This window comes from Brassica napus, unplaced genomic scaffold (assembly GCF_020379485.1).
Source record: "Brassica napus cultivar Da-Ae unplaced genomic scaffold, Da-Ae ScsIHWf_1060;HRSCAF=1499, whole genome shotgun sequence".
NCBI lineage: Eukaryota > Viridiplantae > Streptophyta > Magnoliopsida > Brassicales > Brassicaceae > Brassica > Brassica napus.
This window is the reverse complement of record NW_026014488.1, coordinates 36,206-56,212: the sequence shown is the minus strand read 5'-3', so window position 1 is coordinate 56,212 and position 20,007 is coordinate 36,206. Positions and strand designations below refer to the sequence as shown.

The 20,007-nt window shown below is 34.5% G+C and overlaps 1 protein-coding gene across 1 annotated transcript; it reads right to left on the bottom strand.

The window, feature by feature from the left end:
- Window positions 1-5,366: 5,366 nt before the first annotated feature.
- On the bottom strand, window positions 5,367-8,764 carry LOC125595422. Its single transcript, XM_048771213.1, has 4 exons — window positions 7,425-8,764; window positions 7,360-7,381; window positions 5,796-7,072; window positions 5,367-5,487 (listed from the first exon to the last, which is right to left on the bottom strand). Exons 1-4 carry the CDS (start codon window positions 8,762-8,764, stop codon window positions 5,367-5,369), a joined length of 2,760 nt encoding a protein of 919 aa, XP_048627170.1.
- Between the last annotated feature and the right edge of the window lie 11,243 nt (window positions 8,765-20,007).

Below are 20,007 nucleotides of genomic sequence, written 5' to 3'. Positions count from 1 at the left end.
CTTTTCCAGTTAAATTAATGAGTTTTCTTTAATCAAATTTAACTTAATGTTATTAAATAAACCTATCTATTTTAATGTTTGTCTTTTCCAGATAAATTAATGAGTTTTCCTTAATCAAATTTAAACTTAATGTCATTAAATGAACCTAAAATACATCAAATTTAACGTAGCTTATTACGTACGAGTACAACTAATAATGAACTTTAATTTTATTTTTACGAAAACGTGAATCACTTGATTTATGTAATATTTAAAATATATTAACTACAATATAACAAATGCATATAAACCACCTATACTTTAGTTTGAAATGATCATGTTCAAGTTTAGTCAATTTACATCATGCATCGATCGATGTACAATATTCAAACCACCTATAGTTTTCGTTTTCTTTATAGGATGTATCAACCAACCAATCATCCCATTGATTTTCTAAGCTTTATAAAAAAACAAATCAATAAATACAAACTCAAAATCCAATATCTTCTATTAATCAAAACAAAATATCTTCAATGTCGTATCTTTAATGTACCTATTAAATATAGAAACTGTAACCATTTATAAGAATAGATTTGATTCCAACCAATTGATCTATTACTTCGGTAATTGATTTGCATGCAGAAGAGGAAACAATAAATTTAAAATTTAAAAAATATAAAGATATAGAGATTCCAACCAATTACATATATTTGCGTATGATTTCCGCATAATAAGCTTCAAATTGAACATTGAAAAAGATAGAGAGATTTTTTTTAATCTTTTACCGACACAAACTTAAACAAAACGAAGAGTTAAATGTAACTTTTTTTTTGTTACACTTTCCAGAAAAAACGGTTACAACATGGGCTTTCATAATATGACCTTTTAACATATTAATGATATGGACATTTAATAATTATCTTGACGAAAAACAAAGACTATAAATAATTTATTATTAATAAAATTATGAAATTATTTACAATTTGATGACTAATTCATCGCCCTTTTTTATATGTTAAATTTTTTATAGAAGTTTAAAAATCATTTTATTTTCTTTAAACATTTATAACTAATTTATAATCTTTTATGCCATACTAGGTCATAATATAATATTTCTTCATATTTTACATTAATAACCATTGTTTTTATATATCGCCTACAATTCTCTAATTACGTCTATTTGTTCAATTTTTTATATGATATCGAATATTCATCGTAAATAGATGGTTTAAGATGCCAAAAAAATTATTTACTTGGTGAATATAATACATCAAATATTACAACTACATTATTTAGTTAAATAAATAAGCAAAAACAGAAAATTCAAATCCGCGCTGGCGCGCGGATCAGGATCTAGTTTATTTTAAAATCCATGATTTTATTGTGTTTTCCGTAATTTATAGTGTATTGTAAATGGTAACTTTAGAAGAATGTTTCATCGTAGTCAACTTTACCTTTTTAAGATACAATCAATTGCATACATGAAAAATTAGCTGCATGCGGATAAACATCATTTCAAAGCAAATTGGTATAAATTCATCAAGTTACTTTCCTAATTATACTATACATAATCTCATAAAAGTCCTATAGTTTTTATATATACATATATGTTGCATCTTTTCTTGCAAGTGTCATTATGAGTAAGTTCAGACTTCAGAGCACAAAACTAGAACTCAAAGTATAATTGTAACTAGACCCTGATGTATTTTCAGTTTTTAATTATTTATTTTATTAAATGATGTATTTGTAATATTTGTTTAATATTTTTTAACAATTATAACAAAATATTTAAAAAATATTTTTAGAATTTGTTTGAAAAATATGAAAATTACATTTTAAATTAAAATTATCCTAAAATATGATAAGTTTTCATGTAATTGAAAACTCAAATTATGTAAAAAATAATGATATTCAATGATAATAACAATTTTAATTGATCATTTTAAATAAAAAATATATTTACAAAAATATTGTTTGAAAGAAAATTCATTTATCTTTCAAATATAAAATGAAAATATTATAATTAAATAATAAAAAAATATAAATAAAAACCATAAATTTAGCAAATGACAACTGAGTTATATTATGCTAAAATTTTCTTTCTAACAATTTATCAAATGACAAATGAGTTATGAGCAAATAATACCATATAATTTTTAAAAACATAGTCATTCTTAAATATTTTTTGAATAAATAATTATTTTTAAATTTAATCAACTGAAAATAATATCTGTACAATTGTGTGAGTCAAATTCTAGTTTTATTGATGCATGTTATATATTAGTGCTGCATGTTTTAGGTAACATTTTAATGATGCACGTTTTTAAAAATCTCCATTATTAAAATTATGCACGTAAGGATAACTCATGAGTTTTTTGGTTGATTAAATGACATTATGTCCAAATTTATTTAAGGATATTTCATTAAGGTAACTGAAAAAGACAAACAATAAAATAGGAAGTTTAAATTCATTTAAGCATATTTCATTAATGTAACTGAAAAGACAAGTAATAAATTAGACAGTTTTATTCGTTTTAGGATATTTCATAAATGCGACTGAAAAAGACAAGGAAAAAAAAAAGAATTTAATTAATGAAGTAAGAATATTTTCAAATGGGTACTTCTCTTTTAATAATATAGATGGGTATGATTCATCAAATGATTGAATGCGCATGCGTTAGAAATCTACCTCTGTCAACGCAAAAATGCATGTTTTTTTTTGATGAAATTTGAAATTTATTGATCAAACATTGGAATTTTTACAAACGATTAAAAGTAGTTTAATGTCTTAGGTGCAAACTTGAAACTAATCGAATTCTAAAGAGTAACTGTAAACCATCTCCTTAGTAACCCTTCCAATTTGTGGCCATGAGTGTATCGCAGAGAGCAAATGCGATTACGAACCGCCTTGTCTATGAATCTTCTTAGTTGATCCCCCTGTATCTCTCGTTGCTGGTGACGCCTTGAATTTCTTTCCTTCCAGACGTAGTACACGGTTGTTTGGAATAGCATCCTTGCGAGTATTGAGTCCAGTGTTTTCCCTCCCATAGTACGTAACCGATTGACTGTCCATTCCCAATCTGGGTTGATGTTTCGTCCGACAAGTGGTCTTGCCAGAGATTCCCAAATCGTGTAAGAATATGGGCAGGCGAAGAACAGGTGATCTCTTGTTTCATTTCTCTCTCCACAAAAGCCGCAAACCTGCGCAATGCCCCATGTTCGCATACGATCTCCCGTTGATAACCTGTTCCTTATTGACAGCCATGTTATGAATGAGAATCTAGGCACCCCCTGTGCGAACCATACCACTTTACACCAATCCACGTTACTTCTCCTTTCTCGTAGTTGATCCCAAGTCCTTGCTGCCGAAAAGGTTGTCCTGTAATCATCCTCCCCATGCTTCCATTGTACTCTATCGCGACCTGTACCCGACGAGGGAGGATCCGCAGCTAAGATCTGGCCGTATATGTTCCCGTACCTCCGACTTCCACGGCCGCGAATGTTCCACGTATTGCCCCTCGCAGCGTCACTAACTTTGGCATGGCGTGATATACCCAGATAAGTCGTACCCACCGTACCTGTAATATTTATCAATTTCCCAATTCCAAGCCAATTGTCAAACCAGAAGGAAGTAGTTCTACCATCCTTGATATGAACTCTAGTGAACCCATATGCCAAATCTCTAAGTTTCAGGAGCTTCCTCCATATCCAAGATCCATTTTGTTCTCCTCTCACATCCCAAAAGGAATTATACCTGAGCAAGTAGTGTGTGACCCAACTTACCCATAGGGACGTCGGTTTTGTGAATAGTCTCCAGATGAGTTTAAGAGCGAAGGCTCTAGCCGTGTCTTTGAACTTCCGTACACCCAGACCACCCTCATCCTTAGGAAAACAGAGATCCTCCCAGCTGACTTTAGCCTTGTGAGTTTGTGTAGGTGATCCCGACCAGAGAAACGCGCTGCACATGCTTTCGATGGTGTCATAACACCCGGCCGGTAGGATAAACGCGGAGCTCCAGAAGTTAACCATGCTTGTAATTACGGACTGGATAAGTTGAAGTCTTCCTGCAAAGGACAGAAATCTGTTGGACCAACACAGCATCTTCCCACGAATCTTTTCTATAAGCGGTTCATAGTCATGGCTGGAAAGTGTTTTCGTTGTTAACGGCATTCCCAGGTACCGGATGGGTGATTCAAAGGAAGTATTGGCATATAGCTGATATTCCGTTGGTGGTTAATGTCTGGTCTCCAGAATCTGCTCAGCATCCTCCAGACTTGTCAGCCATGCCACTCTGGGTTGACCTCAAAGGAGTCCCAAACACACTTTACTCCCATAAAGGACTGAAGTGCCTGGTTGGGGCGGTGGGACATTTTGTGAAACTGCATCCGAACACGGAGAAACTGCATCCGAACACGCAAAAATGCATGTTACCATTCATGTTTGTATGTTTTCGGTTTTGTGCTGGATTAAACGATTAGGAAACAAAACCAAACAAAAGAAAATGTGAAAGTAACTTTTATTTGATTTATACATTAGGTACCGTCCACTAGAAGAGCTTAACATTTTTTAGATGCAAAATAAGACGAAAATTCAACAATTTATATTAAATATTTATATAAATCCCTTGTTATCAATGATATATATAGTATACATTAGTTAACCTTGTTATGGGCATGCCAAAAGAATAAGCTAATTTGTACGTATTATAGTTGACTCTTAAATAATTTTAAAAGGTTATCTGAGCTTTTTGTCTTTTAAAAAGGCTGGGAGGCAAATTGTCTTATTAGGTATGTATATTGGATAGATGATAAATAAACATATTTAACAATATTAGGACTGCACGAAATAGAGTTGGAGATTCCGACAAGATGAGATTCAAACTCGTGCTTTTGTTTTAAGATCATCACCACATAAAATCTTCATAACTTTAAAATAAATTTATTGAAATCACAGCTTGAAGATATGTTAAGTTGTCTCTAAGTTTCAAAAGTAGAGGACGGGTTAATGTACAATGCACCTTACGGATCTTGCCTACCTGTTTATTGCCTTCCTAAACTGATTATTACTCCTCTAACTTTCGAAGTCAGTGAATATACACACGGGTTCATGGAATGTGTCGTTTGTATTATACCCCTTTTGATACTCTTTTTTTTTTTTTTTTTTTGACGTCGAACGGCCATTCTATTACTCAAGCTTGAGGTGGTCTGGGTAACCAGACCGGAATAGAACAACCAATGAAAAGTAACTCTCTACGAAAGGTCCTAGCTGTCTTAGCCAAAAAATCAGCAAACAGATTGCGCACTCGTGGCACATAGGTTATTTTGAAGTCCGGGAAGCAAATCTGCAGCGTTTCTATCTTCTCCAGTTCTGTCGCAAAGCTTGGCCACTCATGGGGTTCTTTTATCATTGAAATCAGCTCCTTGCAGTCTGTTCCAAAGCTCTGGCATGGCGAGTGTTGAAGCATATTCTCCATCGCCCATCGCAGTGCTTCTACCTCCGAATGCAAAGCTGATTCACATCGAATGAAATTCCGTGATCCCATAAGTTGTGTGTTCTCCCCGCTATCCATCCAGACCCATCCACATCCACTAAAGCGATCCGAAGCTGTCCAAGATCCATCTAGTAGACAAATATTTCCCAAGCTTAAGACTTGGTTCTCCTCATTGCTGATGGCCTGAACTACTGGCGATATCATCTCGTTTGCAATGAACCAGGCTTGACATTCACTTTCTGCATATCGAACTAGTTCCAAGGGGTCTCTATCTATTCCCCTAAAAAGTTTGTCATTACGAGCCTTCCAAATATACCATATTAACCAGGGATAAGGATCCCTGTCTTGGTCTGGCGCTAAGATTTCATTCTTCCTCCAGAATAGATAGTCCATGTTTGTGTAGACGCTGGCCACTGGGAATATACCTGTGCTCGTAGGAGTTGCTGATAAGGACCACACTTGGAGAGCCGGAGGGCATTCAAATATTGCATGTGTTACAGATTCCTCTAGTTCTCCACACCTTGGGCAATAATTATCGCACCTCATATTCCGCCTTGCGAGATTCCTCGTCACTGCCACCTGACCCGTTATCAATTGCCATATAAGATGACACATCTTTCTTGGTGCTTTCAACGTCCAAGCAAAGGCTTGGAGTTTAGTAATACTTGGTTCCAGTATTTTCTTGTCCTCTTCTGGCTTCATCAGGTTTTGAGCAACCCAGTATCCAGATTTAACAGTGTATTGGCCATTCTTCGTGTAGTTCCAGCAGAAGGTATCACGGCGATGGGCAGAACTTATAGCCATACTACGAATGAGTGGTATGTCATCGGGGTGGACATAATTCTCTAGTAGCCCTACATCCCATTCCTTCAATTCTTGGTTAATGAGGTCACTAACTCTCATATTCGGATGCATTACAGGTGCTACAGGTGTAGCTGGTCTAGCAGGTATCGTTGGGATCCATTGGTCCTCCCACACCTTGATCTCATAACCAGAATGAATCTTCTGTCTGATCCCGAGAAGCAAAAGCTTTCTTGCAGCATAAATGCTTGTCCACACATATGATGGGTTACTTGCAGAGACTTCTCGTAATGGCGAGGTCATCCTATAGTACCTGCCTCTCAAAACTCGGGCAACCAGTGAATCAGGGTACTGAGTCAATCTCCAAAGTTGCTTTGCCAATAGTGCTAGATTAAATTCATGGATCAAACGGAAACCAATCCCGCCCTCTTCTTTTGGTAGACAGACTTTTTCCCATTTCGCCCAGTGTATTCCTCTCTTTGGTGGATTCGAGCTCCACCAAAATTGTGCAATGGCACTAGCAAGGTTCTCACAAATCTCCAATGGGAGCAGAAATGTCGACATAACGTATGTCGGAAGAGCGAGTAAGATGGATTTGATCATTACCTCCTTCCCCCCTTTTGAGAGCCATCTACCTGTCCATCCATTAACTCTGTGCATAAGATTGTCCTTTAAAAATGCAAAGAGTTTACATTTGGAGCCACTAATATCCTCTGGGATTCCCAAGTACTTTCCCATCCCACCATCATTATGTATTCCAAGTACATCTTTGATCTCTAGCCTAGTAGCTGTATTAATCCTCTTACCAAAGAGTAAGGAAGATTTGTCAAAATTGATACATTGGCCAGATGCTCTACCATATGTCCTGACTACTTTCATTACTTCTTCACATTCACGGGGCTCCGCCTTACAGAAGAAAAGGCTATCATCAGCAAAGAGAAGGTGGGATACTGAAGGACATGCGCGTGTGACACGCATCCCCGTTATCTTCCCTTGGTTCTCTGCATGATTAAGAAGGCTAACGAGCGCTTCCGTGCACAGAATAAAAATGAAAGGAGACAAAGGATCTCCCTGACGCAGGCCTCTACCTGGAACAATATGTCCTCTTGGCTGCCCATTCATAAGAACTTTATATTTCACCGACGTAATGCACCTCATGATCCATGTAATCCATGTTTCCGAGAATCCCATCCTTCGCATCACAGCTTCAATAAATGACCATTCCATCCTATCATATGCTTTACTCATGTCTGTCTTGATGGCCATCCTCTTATTACGTCCACTCGGTTTAGTTCGCAGGGCATGAAACATCTCTTGAGCAATCATGATATTATCTGAGATCTGTCTTCCCGCAACAAAGGCTGACTGGGTTTCTGATATCAATCCTGGCAAGACTTTCTTTAGTCTCTGGCATAAGACTTTAGAGATGATCTTGTAGCTGACATTACATAGGCTTATGGGTCTGAATTGAGCCATATCATTTGGCTTAGGTGTCTTTGGGATAAGACATATATTTGTATCATTCAATCCATTAGTCACAGTCCCATCAAAAAGGAATTTATTAACCATAAGAGTTAAATCCTCCTTGACTATATCCCAAAACTTTTGATAAAAAAGTGCAGTCATCCCATCTGGCCCTGGTGCCTTATCTGGATGCATGGCAAAAAGAGCTAGTTTGACTTCCCATTCAGTAACAGGAGCTGTAAGGTTGTCATTCATTGATCCCGTGACCGTCGTCGGAACTTCAGATAACGCCTCTTCAATATCTTCTGGAATAGAAGACTCAAAGATTTGCCGAAAATAGCTAGTAGCAATGGCTACCAGGCCTTCCTCGTCCTCAACTATGTTACCATTTGCATCCAGTAACTGCGTGATTTTGTTCCTTGCTCTCCTTTGCTTCGTTAGGGCATGGAAGAATTTAGTATTTTTATCTCCCTCTCTCAGCCAAAACACTCTACTCTTTTGTTTCCAGAACATTTCCTCTGCTTTAAGAGCATCAGAGAGTTCTTTCAACGCTGCGGCAATTTCCTCAGTCGTCGCATTATCGTCTGCGTATAGGCCCTCAACTTTCTCCTTGAGCTCCTCTACTAGCTTTGCTGAATTAATATTATGTTGTCTCCTCCATTCACTCAAGGCTTTTCGGCAGCTGGAAATATGTTCCATTATATTCGCATTGGCGGGAAGATCAGGAGATTTCCATCCCTCCAGAATGACTTGCCTTAGCTCCTCATTATCTAACCATCTTTTGTCAAATTTGAATTTTTTTGATCTTCTAGTCGGCTTAATGAGTATGTCTGCGAGAATCGGACGATGGTCTGATCCCCATAGCCTCAAATACTTCACAGTTGAGTGAGGAAAGTTCTCGTGCCAATCTGCATTTCCAACCGCTCTGTCTAAACGACATCGAACGGTTGTTCCTCCTGCTCTCTTCCCTACCCAAGAGAGCATGTCCCCCGTGAAAGGAAACTCTAGCATCCCACAATCATGAAGCATCTGTTTAAAAGGGAGGAAAGAACTATCAGGGCGTTGTCTTCCTCCTGCTTTCTCATTATGACATGTGATTTCATTAAAATCTCCTATCATGAACCAAGGTCCATTTCTTGTTGTTGAGAAACGCGTAAGACGTTCCCAAACTTGATCTCGTCTCTCTAATACAGGGTCTCCATAAACAAACGTCATATAGACTTTTATTCCATCAATGACTGCCTCAATGTCAATCATACGGTTATTTGAAAATAAAACATTAACTTGAAATTCGTCCATAAAAAATAAAGCTAAACCTCCGCTGAGTCCAAGTGGCTCAACAGTAAACAAATGATCAAATCCTAAGTTGGCCTGAATGTTTTGCAACAACAGCCTTCTGTTCTTTGTCTCAGAAAGGAACACAAGTCCTGGGCGATGCTTCTGACACATCTCCGTAAGGCGTCGAACTGTGAGGTCGTTCCCTATCCCTCGACAGTTCCAACTGAGTGTCTTCATGGATGATGTTGGGGGGATTTTTTGGATCCCTCCAAACCCCTATCCCTGCGTGTACTGCCTTTCGAATGATTCCCCGGACCCGAGCGGTGCCTCTGAGAATGTGATGTGTCCCTAGATGATGATCTGCGAAGCTTTGGGGAACCTCGACGGAGGAACTCAGCCTTCTTGCCTAGAAAACCCAAAGGGGCTAGACGCTTTCCACCACGCGTGGATGATGATGACGGTTTTGATCTCTCAAGAACACCTTTATCATTGCCCTCCTCTCTCTCCGTACGCCTAACAATGTCAGCCTCCATATCCATCAGGTCCTCTCCCAGCAAATCATCCGCATTCCCATCCTCACACTTATCTGCATCATTTAATCTTCCTGCACTGTTACTTGTAATTTCCATGTCATTTAAAGCACCAATAACCTGTGCATCAACCGGTAATACATCCTCCGTAGGAGAGAATGTTAACAAGCGAGGAGAGACTCTAGGTCGTTTCGTCACATTATCATCAAGAGCTTGCCGAGATGGAGTGACGATCAAACTTGCTATCCTTTTCCCACTACTCTGCTGGGTGTCTTGCATCATTATACCATCAGCCTGTTGTGTAGATGAACCTCCAATATCCCCTGTCCTTGGTAAAGGAACATAAGATGCAATGCTTTTCATATTACCATCCTCACGTGTCTCCGACTGATCCTTGGGCCTCCAAGAATGTTGTTTTTTCTTCTCGTATGGAGCATAACGCACGCGCTGTCGCGTGAAGGCCGAGCGTATCTTCCTATCATGGCGACCATAATTCCCCGGAAACTTATCATTGTGCTCATCATAACGATGATGAGCAGCTCTCGCATCTCTCATAAAGCCACCATCATAGCGTTGTCCCCTCGTCGGCGATCTGCTCCTGCGACTGATCCTCTCGTGTCCATGACTATTTAGCCTATCGTTAGGTTGATGTTGCCGCAGCGATGGCTGTCGGGGTACATCAGCCGTAGGGAGTTGGACTCTATCAAAGACTCCAGGGCGCTCAACCTGGCTTCTCAAGTTAAACTCTTTTGTTGGACAATAAGCCATCTCATGAGTAATCAGTCCACATGTCTTGCAAAATTTAAACAGCTTCTCATAGTGAATCTGAATGGAGACTTCATCTCCTTCTGGTGATGCTATCTTCCTGGTGAAAGTGAGGGGTTTCCTAGAGTCAACATCTATAAGCATGCGTCCTGCCTCAAGCTCAAGCGTATCAACATAACCGAGTCTATTCCCAATGTTCCGAAGGTTTTTAATTGTCCACAGATGTAGCGGAATACCAGTAATCTCGACCCAAAATGGGATTACCCAGGGGTAATCATCGTGAACCACAGGCTCCCATCGAACGAGCACAAACATGCAGAAGTTATAGTGAAACGGCCCCTGACGTAGCACGGAAAGGAGGTCCCCTTCATTCGCAAAGTTTAAAAGAAACTTTCCATTTCCAAGATCGTTAGCCGTGATCTTATCCTGCATCTCCCACTGCGCTGGCATTGTCTGGAGCAGCTTCTCAACCGACTGCTTCTTAGGGTTAAGAATCTTCCCGATCAGGGAAAGCCGGTAGTCACGAATGGTAGGCGAGTCATCCTGATCTGTGAGTTGAATGGGTTCATCATCCCTCTCATAACAGATCCCTTTCCCCTTCACGTCAGTCATATGAGCTGAACGTAAATGCGTCCCATGATGGACACGATTCATCATTAGAAAATGAGAGAGACGATGCCGTAAGAGTCACGTCGGTATCGCAGCCGTGATATCCCGAGGGTTTGAGATCAAGGTTTCACAGCCGTAATCGTGGAACGCTCCGATCGATGGTTGAATGAAGGGCCGCTGTAGATCAGCAATGAAACGGATCTATGTTTGGGGGGATGACCTTCGACGTGTGTATCGCAAACCGTGATGTCAAAGAACGCCCCGCTCGTGCTAGCTTCCTCGTGATAATCTCACGCCAAAGAGCGAGAGATTAGATGGAGATCACAATCTCAAAGGAGATCACGATCTGAAATCGCCATTGGAGTCGCCTAGGGTTTCCACCGATAGTTTCTTTTTATTGGTACGTGCGTGATTTCCCTTTTGATACTCTTAAAGGTATAATATCACATCAAATGATATTATTCTCCGGGTTATTGTGTTTTTTTTAGCATGCATGTTATATAAAAAAGGAAAGTAATTTGTTGTGGCATGATCACTGCTTTTTTTCTTGTCTCTCTTAACTTCAGAATGTCTTATATTCATATTCCATCAAATTGATGTACACAAAGTATGTTTGGCAGATTAATTGAACTTCGAATACGACGAATAGTACTACCCAAAACTTTGGTGGAAAACGTACACTAGTACACATGTCTACAATAGATTGAAACCATTAATTATACTATTCTACTAAGTTTTTTTTCGTTATACATTAAAGTGAGGTAATCATGAATTCATTGTGATAACTTATAAGAGTACACTTTTCCAAATTAAAATGAAAGTCGGTAGTTTTAGCAACGTTTACTTATGTTTAATTTATTAATAATCATAATGTTAATTATCCGTCATCCATTGAAGTGTTGACTTCTCTAATGTTGTACATAATTGAAGTTAGCTTCTCAAAGAGGATGATGTATTTTTAGATTTAGACCACCTCCAATGGTAGGAATTCATGATGGCTTTTTAAAATTATTTTAGTCATAAATTTTAAAAAATTTTAAATCAAAAACCTCTCTAAAAATAATGGTTCCAATGGTACAACCTCAAGTAAGGTTCTAAAAAATATTATTCCTTGCTATTCCCATACAAATTTTTATTTACCTTTCATGATTTTTGGATATCTATCCATATGTGAATCCTGTTGTATCAACTCCTCCATCTGCAACAATGAAAACACCACAACCGCAAATCAAAACACTCTCATTCTCATATTCACCAATCAATGATAAAGCAAGCTAGAGAGACATATACCCATTTCCAGAGACATCAAAATGGAAAGCGCTGATCTCTCTTCTTTCTCTAAGCCAAGGGACAAGTTAATCTGGGATCTAACCGGAGAATCTGTTGCTGTTAAGATGGAGGATGGTTAGATCCGAGAGAAAAGAGAGGTCTTTGACGATGGTGCCTTTGAGATTCGCTTTGTTTAGATCTATGGTGGTTACGGACAAGCCTGAACATAACCATGATCAGAATTAGGGTTTCCGCCACCGCCACCGCCGCCAACCCAAACTCCACCTTCGTCGATTCCTACTCCAATGCCGTAGTCACCGACGCATGTACCCAGCCTCTGCTTGATCCAGTTGACACGTATAGGTTCTTACAGTCTCTTAAAAATTATGTTATCCAAATAAAATATGATAATATAAAAAAACTTATTGATATGACAATATTAGTTTATTTTCGTTATTAATAACCTATTATAAGTTTGTGTTTTTATTTTAGATTTAAAAATTTATTTAAAGATATTTTTTAAAATATTCTTGAACACTCGTAATTTTTCATATCAATATTATGTATAAAATGACATTATACATGAAAAAATGATATTCAAATATGTATATGATATATGATATAGGATATAGGATTTTGGTTTTGAAATTCTGTATAATATTCAAATGATCTATTTTGAATATTGATATGTATATTTAAGAAAATAATATTTTCATGTTATAGTTCATAATATATTTATACTTTTATTAAATTTAAAGTTGGTATCTATACTATTAAAAAGGAAGGATTCTAAAAAAATCTACCTATGAAAGGTTGTTGGACCTATTTAATAGAAACTTAATATTTGATATTTACCTTAATCAGTCAAAATATATCAATATTATTAAAATATGATATTTCCTAATATTACTCCTACAAAATTTCTGTATCCAACAGATTAGTGTCGTAATCGGTTGAATTAGTTATGCTTCTGTCTATGTTTTCTTTTTTTTTTTTTTTTTTTAGGTAACCGCTGGTTTCCGGCGACCGTGGTCAACCGACTATTCCCGCGAGGCCCACAGCACTCCACGTATTCTTGGGATTTAACTCTAGTCCGGGTGGCCAGCGAAACTCGAACTGCGGGTACCGTATTGGGGGTTCTCCCCTCAAGTACCACTAGTCCAAGGCCGCTGGTTAAACTTTTGTCTATGTTATTTAGTTAATCACCAATATGCAATATAATTTACATATGATTTCCACTCCATCTCACATGCCCCATCGCCGTCAACTCATAAGTGGGTCTACATATGGATTCATTAATTCATACTACACAATCTTACTTGTGCCATTGACACATCTATTAATCCACACATTTCAAAATTATCAAACTAACACATACTCTACTCTAAGTTTCAACCAACCCGATGCTAGCCATCATAACCAAATTACACAATACTAATTTTAGGAGAAATATATATATGTTTTCCTATCTGAAAATCTATCATACACAATATGCACATCTTAAATGTAACCAATTACAAAAACTATCACAACAAAGTATACCATTCTAAGTTTGTATACCAAACCATTATAACCATCCGAAATGATTTATATAACAATCTAACCTTCTTAAATAATTTTAATATTATTTTATGACATTTAATTATTCATTAATATTTTCTATATTTAAATTTGACACAAAATATGACATACTTAAAAACAATTGATAGGTAGTATTAAAACATAAATTACAGAAAAATATGACATACTAAAAAAAACATTGATAAGTAGTATTAAAATATAAATACATTTAAAATAAATTATGGAAAAATGTTTAAAACATAAAAAAATTATCAATACAAAACAGGTTAAAATATATAATAGTTTGTTTTAAATTATGATATTAAAAATAAAATCAAGGTAAAATAAGTTAAACAAACAGGTTAAATAAATAAACGTGCGGGTCAAAATTATCTTCAAAATTTTGGTCTAATTTAAAATTAAAAATAAATCATATAAATAACTTTAACGTAGATTATATAAAATTTTTTAAAAATATATAAAGTATGAAAAAATTATTTTTATTACATAAACAAAATTTTCAACCGAATATTAATCCCGTCCTTAAAAGCACGAGTCAAAATCTAGTATCTTTTAAATATATATATATATATATATATATATATATAGGCCCATTATTTATAGATTCATTTACGTGTATCTGTAGGCCCAAAACCAAAAAACTTAAATGTCATTAATGAATTTTTTTTAACCTAAGCAAATTCTAAACCCGTCAGCCACCTCAGGGGAATTGAATCAACATAAACCATAACAGAAGGCAGATTCCGAGCACCACGTGCAAGCTTATCCGCCATTGTATTTTTTGCCCTTGGGATATGTTGGAGAGAGAAAGTTTGAAAAAATTTCTTACATCGCAAGAATTCTTCCATATGTGTAGTGAACGCTGGCCACTATGTAGGTGTAGACACCATCTTCACCGGTTAATGAATTTTATTAATCCCTTGTAAAAATAAAAGTATTTTTGAGAAAACTGCAATTTTCATTAACGGTATAATTTGGGAATGATAAGTATTGATTACCCAGAAAGTATATGTTTTCGAGTTTTCATTTCAACTTCTCTTGATTAAGTCAAACTATCCAGAAAACAAAAAATAGGCACCAAACACCAACCAAAGAATAATAACGGAGCTATAAGACTTGCTTTTGAGTTTGTCTTCAAAAGTTAGGTTGGAAGTTTAGTGTGAGTTTTGCTTTTTTCCAGAAGACAATGCGTCATGCATGATGACACGCCTATATTTGTGGTTGTGCAGTGTGTGCATCATCACATATCTGCCTCACAAGTCACGAGTATCAAGTTTATCTTCATACACAAACACAAATAGCTTTTTATAAAATCACTTGTTTTTGTCTCACGAGCTGTTCGAAACTGGATCTAAACCATCCAAAGTAGGGATGAATACCACATGAAGACTTTGTGAAACCACATTTTTTTTACCTGCGTTATCATCAATTTTAAACCGTACTAGACCTTGACCCGTACAACCATGCAGGTAATTATTTTAATTTTTATACCATAAATATTTGTTTTACATGATTATTGATATATAATTTTAACATTACATTTTAAAACAATATAATTTTACAGTTCACATACAGTAATTTAATTTATTGCTTTAACTTGTCAGTGATATTTTTCATTTTAGTCTTTCGTTATATTTGTGGGAAATGACATATAATTTAACACTAACTTAGATATTTCATTGAGGCTATACTTGCATTTTAAATTTTGGTCATACATATATGTTAATCATTATTGTAGGTTTTTGGCCATACATATATGTTATATCAAATTATTTGAATGATTTAAATATCTGACTCAATAACCTATACCAAGTCTAATTTATAAAACGTTTATTTCATTGAAGTTATTGAACCGGAAATTGTTGTGTATCATGTTTGTCTTTGTCAGTTTAAATCTGTATTTTTCTACATTATCTATGTTTTATTGAAGTTTATTATGTTTTCTATTGGTGATTTCGATTTTTATCTTTTGGTTGTGTTACTCCAAAACTCTTGGATTATTTGCAATGAATTTTTTTGTGTTAATTTTTTCTTTTTGTAATCTTTCATCTTTCATATATCACGTTATACAATTAACATTTGAACTTGCCATTACATTTGACAATGAACATACTGAAAGTAATCATATTTACATGAAATATTATTATTGGTCATTTAAGTTAGTGACATAAATTAGTACAATATATATTGCACTTTCAAAATTGCAAAAGATAAAAATAGTACAAAGATAATTGCATTAATGAATAATGTATAAAATTGGTCTATATAGAAATAGGAATGATTATATTTACGTTCACAAAGTATTCATATACTCCTATTATTAAAATATAAAATTAAATCGATCACTATATTTAATAACACAAATTGATTATACTTTCAAAATAGCATGTCTAAACCGATTGTTCATATTGATGGCATAGTTTTAATCATGTGGTACATATTTTTAAATTGATAAATTATATATGTTAGGATACAATATTTGATTGAAAATGTTAAATAAAATTAATATCTTAAATTTAATACAAAATTGTACATGAGTTTAATCATAATACAAAATTAATTAGACATTTAAAAGGTTATTTTAGTGAAAAATGAAATATACATTTATATTTTAAATAAAAACGAAATAAATTAAATATTGAAAATGTTTATTTTAATTAAAAATGAATATATATATATATATATATACATACTAAATTAATACGAAATTAATTTAAAGGGTTTGTTTTAGGAAAATAATACATTTATGTTTATTTTTTAAAAAGATATGAAAAGATTTTATTTATGATGAAAATTTAGAGAAAATAAAGGAATATCTATTTGATTAGTTAGTTTTAGAATAATTCATATAATTCAAATATTTATACAAAAAAACATTTAAGCAACTTTCTAAGGAGTGATCTAAATAAAAAATCACACATGAAACATGTCATGACTTCTATTTTAATAGATAAGTTGTGGCTGAAAACCAAACCAAAAAAAAGTAAAATATTTATACACTCACAAGTAACTCTAATCTTTTAGTTAATTAGTAGATTAACTTTTTCTCATCAAATACAATTGAGTTTTTACTTTTTAGAGGAAAAAGTAAAAAAAAAAACAATAAACTGCCATTTATATAAGTAAATAATTAGATTTTGATCCGGGCTTTAAAAGCGTGGAATTAATTTTCTTTTAAAATTCTACAAAAAAATTTAATTATAAGATTATGTATGTTTTATATATGATAATCATATACATTTAAAAATTTGTTGATTGTTTAAGTTATAATCATAGACTAGATTTTGATCCGCGCTTTAAAAGCGCGGAAATATTTTTTTCGATATATTTTCATACAAAAGTAATATAAAAGTTGATCGAGTATAGTATTATGTGTGTTTAAAATACTTATAACATAATGATATATTTAATCTTGTAAATTTTGTATGTTCGTAAAATAGACATGAATTTTAAAGATGGTATTTCTAAAATGTGGGATATTTATACTCATAAAAAAACTACTTTGGAAATGTTATTAATAGTTTTTAGTTCTATAAATTAAAGCTTTATAGTTTTTTTTAACTATCTGAATTACAATTATATTAGTCAGGGCTGGAAAAAATTCGGAATCCGAAAAATTGAATAGAATCTGATCTGAAAAAGTAGTACCAAACCAGAGCTAAAATTGGTTAAATATCCGAACATGTTCAAAACTTTGGTATCTAGAGAACCTGAACTAAACCCGATTCAACCTGAAATATTTTGGATATCTGAATCAAATTTATATATTTAAATATATTAATTATCTTAAAATTTAATATATAACAATATCTAGTATATAAGATATTTTGAAGTTGTCTAAAATAACTGAAAATATATACAATCAAAAGTAATTATAAAAATAGCTAAACAATAATCAAACACCAATTATACTTAAAATATATATTAATTTTCTATTCAAATATTTAAGCCAAACCAATTTATATATTAGGTTTATGTACTTTGGCATACATTATTTTAATTTATATGTAATATATTATTTTTATTTTTAGATTTTGAGAAATTTGAAGTATATATGAATTTAATTTTTTAAAAAATAATTTAAACGAGCTATCCGAACCCAAACCGAGTCCGCAAAGATCCGAACCAAAATTTATAATTACCTGAATGGGGCTGATATCTTTAACTCAGAATATCCAAAACCCGAATAGACCCGAACCAAACCCAAATGAGTACTCGGATGTCCACCCGTATTATCAGTCTTTTTTTTTTCATAAAAGAAACTTTTGTTTTAAACATTATTATTAATTAACTAATATATACTAATATCATTCTACATTGTATACTAATTAAACTTTTGATTTAATGAGGTTAAATTGATTATTATGTGTTTTATAATTTGGGTTTGGATAAAATATGAATGTTATTAGTAATGGGTAGGAGTGTCAAAATGAGCTATAGCTCATGATCTGGCATAGCTCATCTCATTTTTAGATCTATAAGACATTGAAGATGAATTGTCTCAAGACTCTCACCAATAATAGGGATTCAGATCATTGGTTTTGATTTAATTTAATTTATATTAGGTGTTGTTTTTTTAATTTTTGTCATGTATTGGTTTTTATTTAGTATTTAATATTTATATTTTGGATTTTTTAATATTTAAATTTGAACAATATTATAGAAGTTATTCTATCACTATTTTATTTTATTTTATAATTATTATTTTTATTTAGATCACGAATTACTTTATTTAACTCATGATCTCGATGATCTGAGTTCGAATTTACATATTGAAATTCATATAATAAATGAGCTGAGCTGAGCTAGCTCATGAAAGAGTCGAGTTCACTATCATCTGAACTGAGTTGAGCGAGCTAACTCATTTTGACACCCCTAGAAATGGGGCAGTTAAACGTTCTCTAGTAATTTTGTTTTCCTACCCATCAACATTGGTTAAAATTTGGCAAATGTTGATTAACAATATAATCAATCGATGGCCCATGAATATTTATAAAGTAAGTCAATTAGTTTAGGATGTACACAATTTTGTAGATTTGTCAATTAATTCTGGGCCATTAGATCTTTTGAAATATTCACAAAATGCTTAAAATATATATTAATCGAATATGCTGAAAGTTAATGGTCCGGAATTTTTAAGTAAGTCACATATGCCGAAGTTACTTCATTTTCCATAACCACAGGTTAGATTGTTAGGTAACTTCCGAAATTGGTGGGTTTAATTTATTGTTATGAGATGATTATTGTAAACATGGTTTCTATATTGTTGAATCCTAAATCCGGTAACAAGGATAAAAGACTAAACAAAGTTTAAGAGATATTAAGAAAGGGACAAAGGTTTCATTTATTGAAGTGTTTAGCAAAAGCCAAAAAGGAAAGTACACAAAAGAACTCGTTGTCGTAAAGACTAACTTAGATTATAACTTTTTCTCTCTGTCTTTCTAGCTCTGCTTTCTCTCTATTCGTCGATGTCCTTCTTCATTGAATGCTCTCCTCTATATATATTGTTCGTATGCACCTTTTCCGTCTCGCAGTTGTTGTATGTCAGGGAGTTGGTGCAGCGCTCATTATCACCATATTGCTTGTGTAGGCTTTTTGTCTACGATCGGCGGTCGGTGCAGCCTATGTATCGTAGGCTCATGTTCCCTGCGTGTCATCGCAGTTACCGCTCTCGTGATGGGCCTTTTCGGGGCTTCTTCTGATCTGCTCAACTCACGAATGGGCCGACGGCCCATCCTCCAACAATAGCACCCCCCGAGTCTGGCGCGTTGATTTGCGTCAGGCGTTTTTATTACGGTTTTTTTGAGCGAGTTGGGTAGGTGTACACGCTTTAGACACATGTTGGACTGGAATGGTTACTTTTTCTCGTGGGTTGGGTCTGCTATAATGATCCACCAATTTCATTTTCTGGAAACCCTTCAGCCACATCGATAGACGTCGGAGCCTGTCATTTTGCCGCCCTGCTCTCCCTATTGTCTCTTGTTCCCCACTTATTGCTTCGTTACTCCGATTTTGCTGCCTTCCTCGCTTTAAAAGGTACCTTCTTCTCCTCTTAACTTTAGTCTCGTCGTTTTTATAGCGTTTCTGTTCTCCCAGTTTGTTTCTTTTCGTAGTTATTTCATCGTTCTCTTGAATCTTCTTGCAATGGATGATAGTCTCGAGTCACTAGTTAGGACCCCCGAAATGGCGGATGTCGAGGATCTTCTACGTACTTCATCGGTTTCTGCTCCTCCTCCGACG

Bases quoted from the DNA above. Each gene is read 5' to 3' on its own strand.
- LOC125595422 (XM_048771213.1), bottom strand. From the start codon at position 8,764: ATGCTTCATGATTGTGGGATGCTAGAGTTTCCTTTCACGGGGGACATG. The intron at 7,382-7,424 runs GTGCATTACGTC...ATGAATGGGCAG, and splicing joins TGGATTACATGGATCATGAG to CCAAGAGGACATATTGTTCC. The intron at 5,488-5,795 runs GTTAATATGGTA...GATGTGAATCAG, and splicing joins GACAGGGATCCTTATCCCTG to CTTTGCATTCGGAGGTAGAA.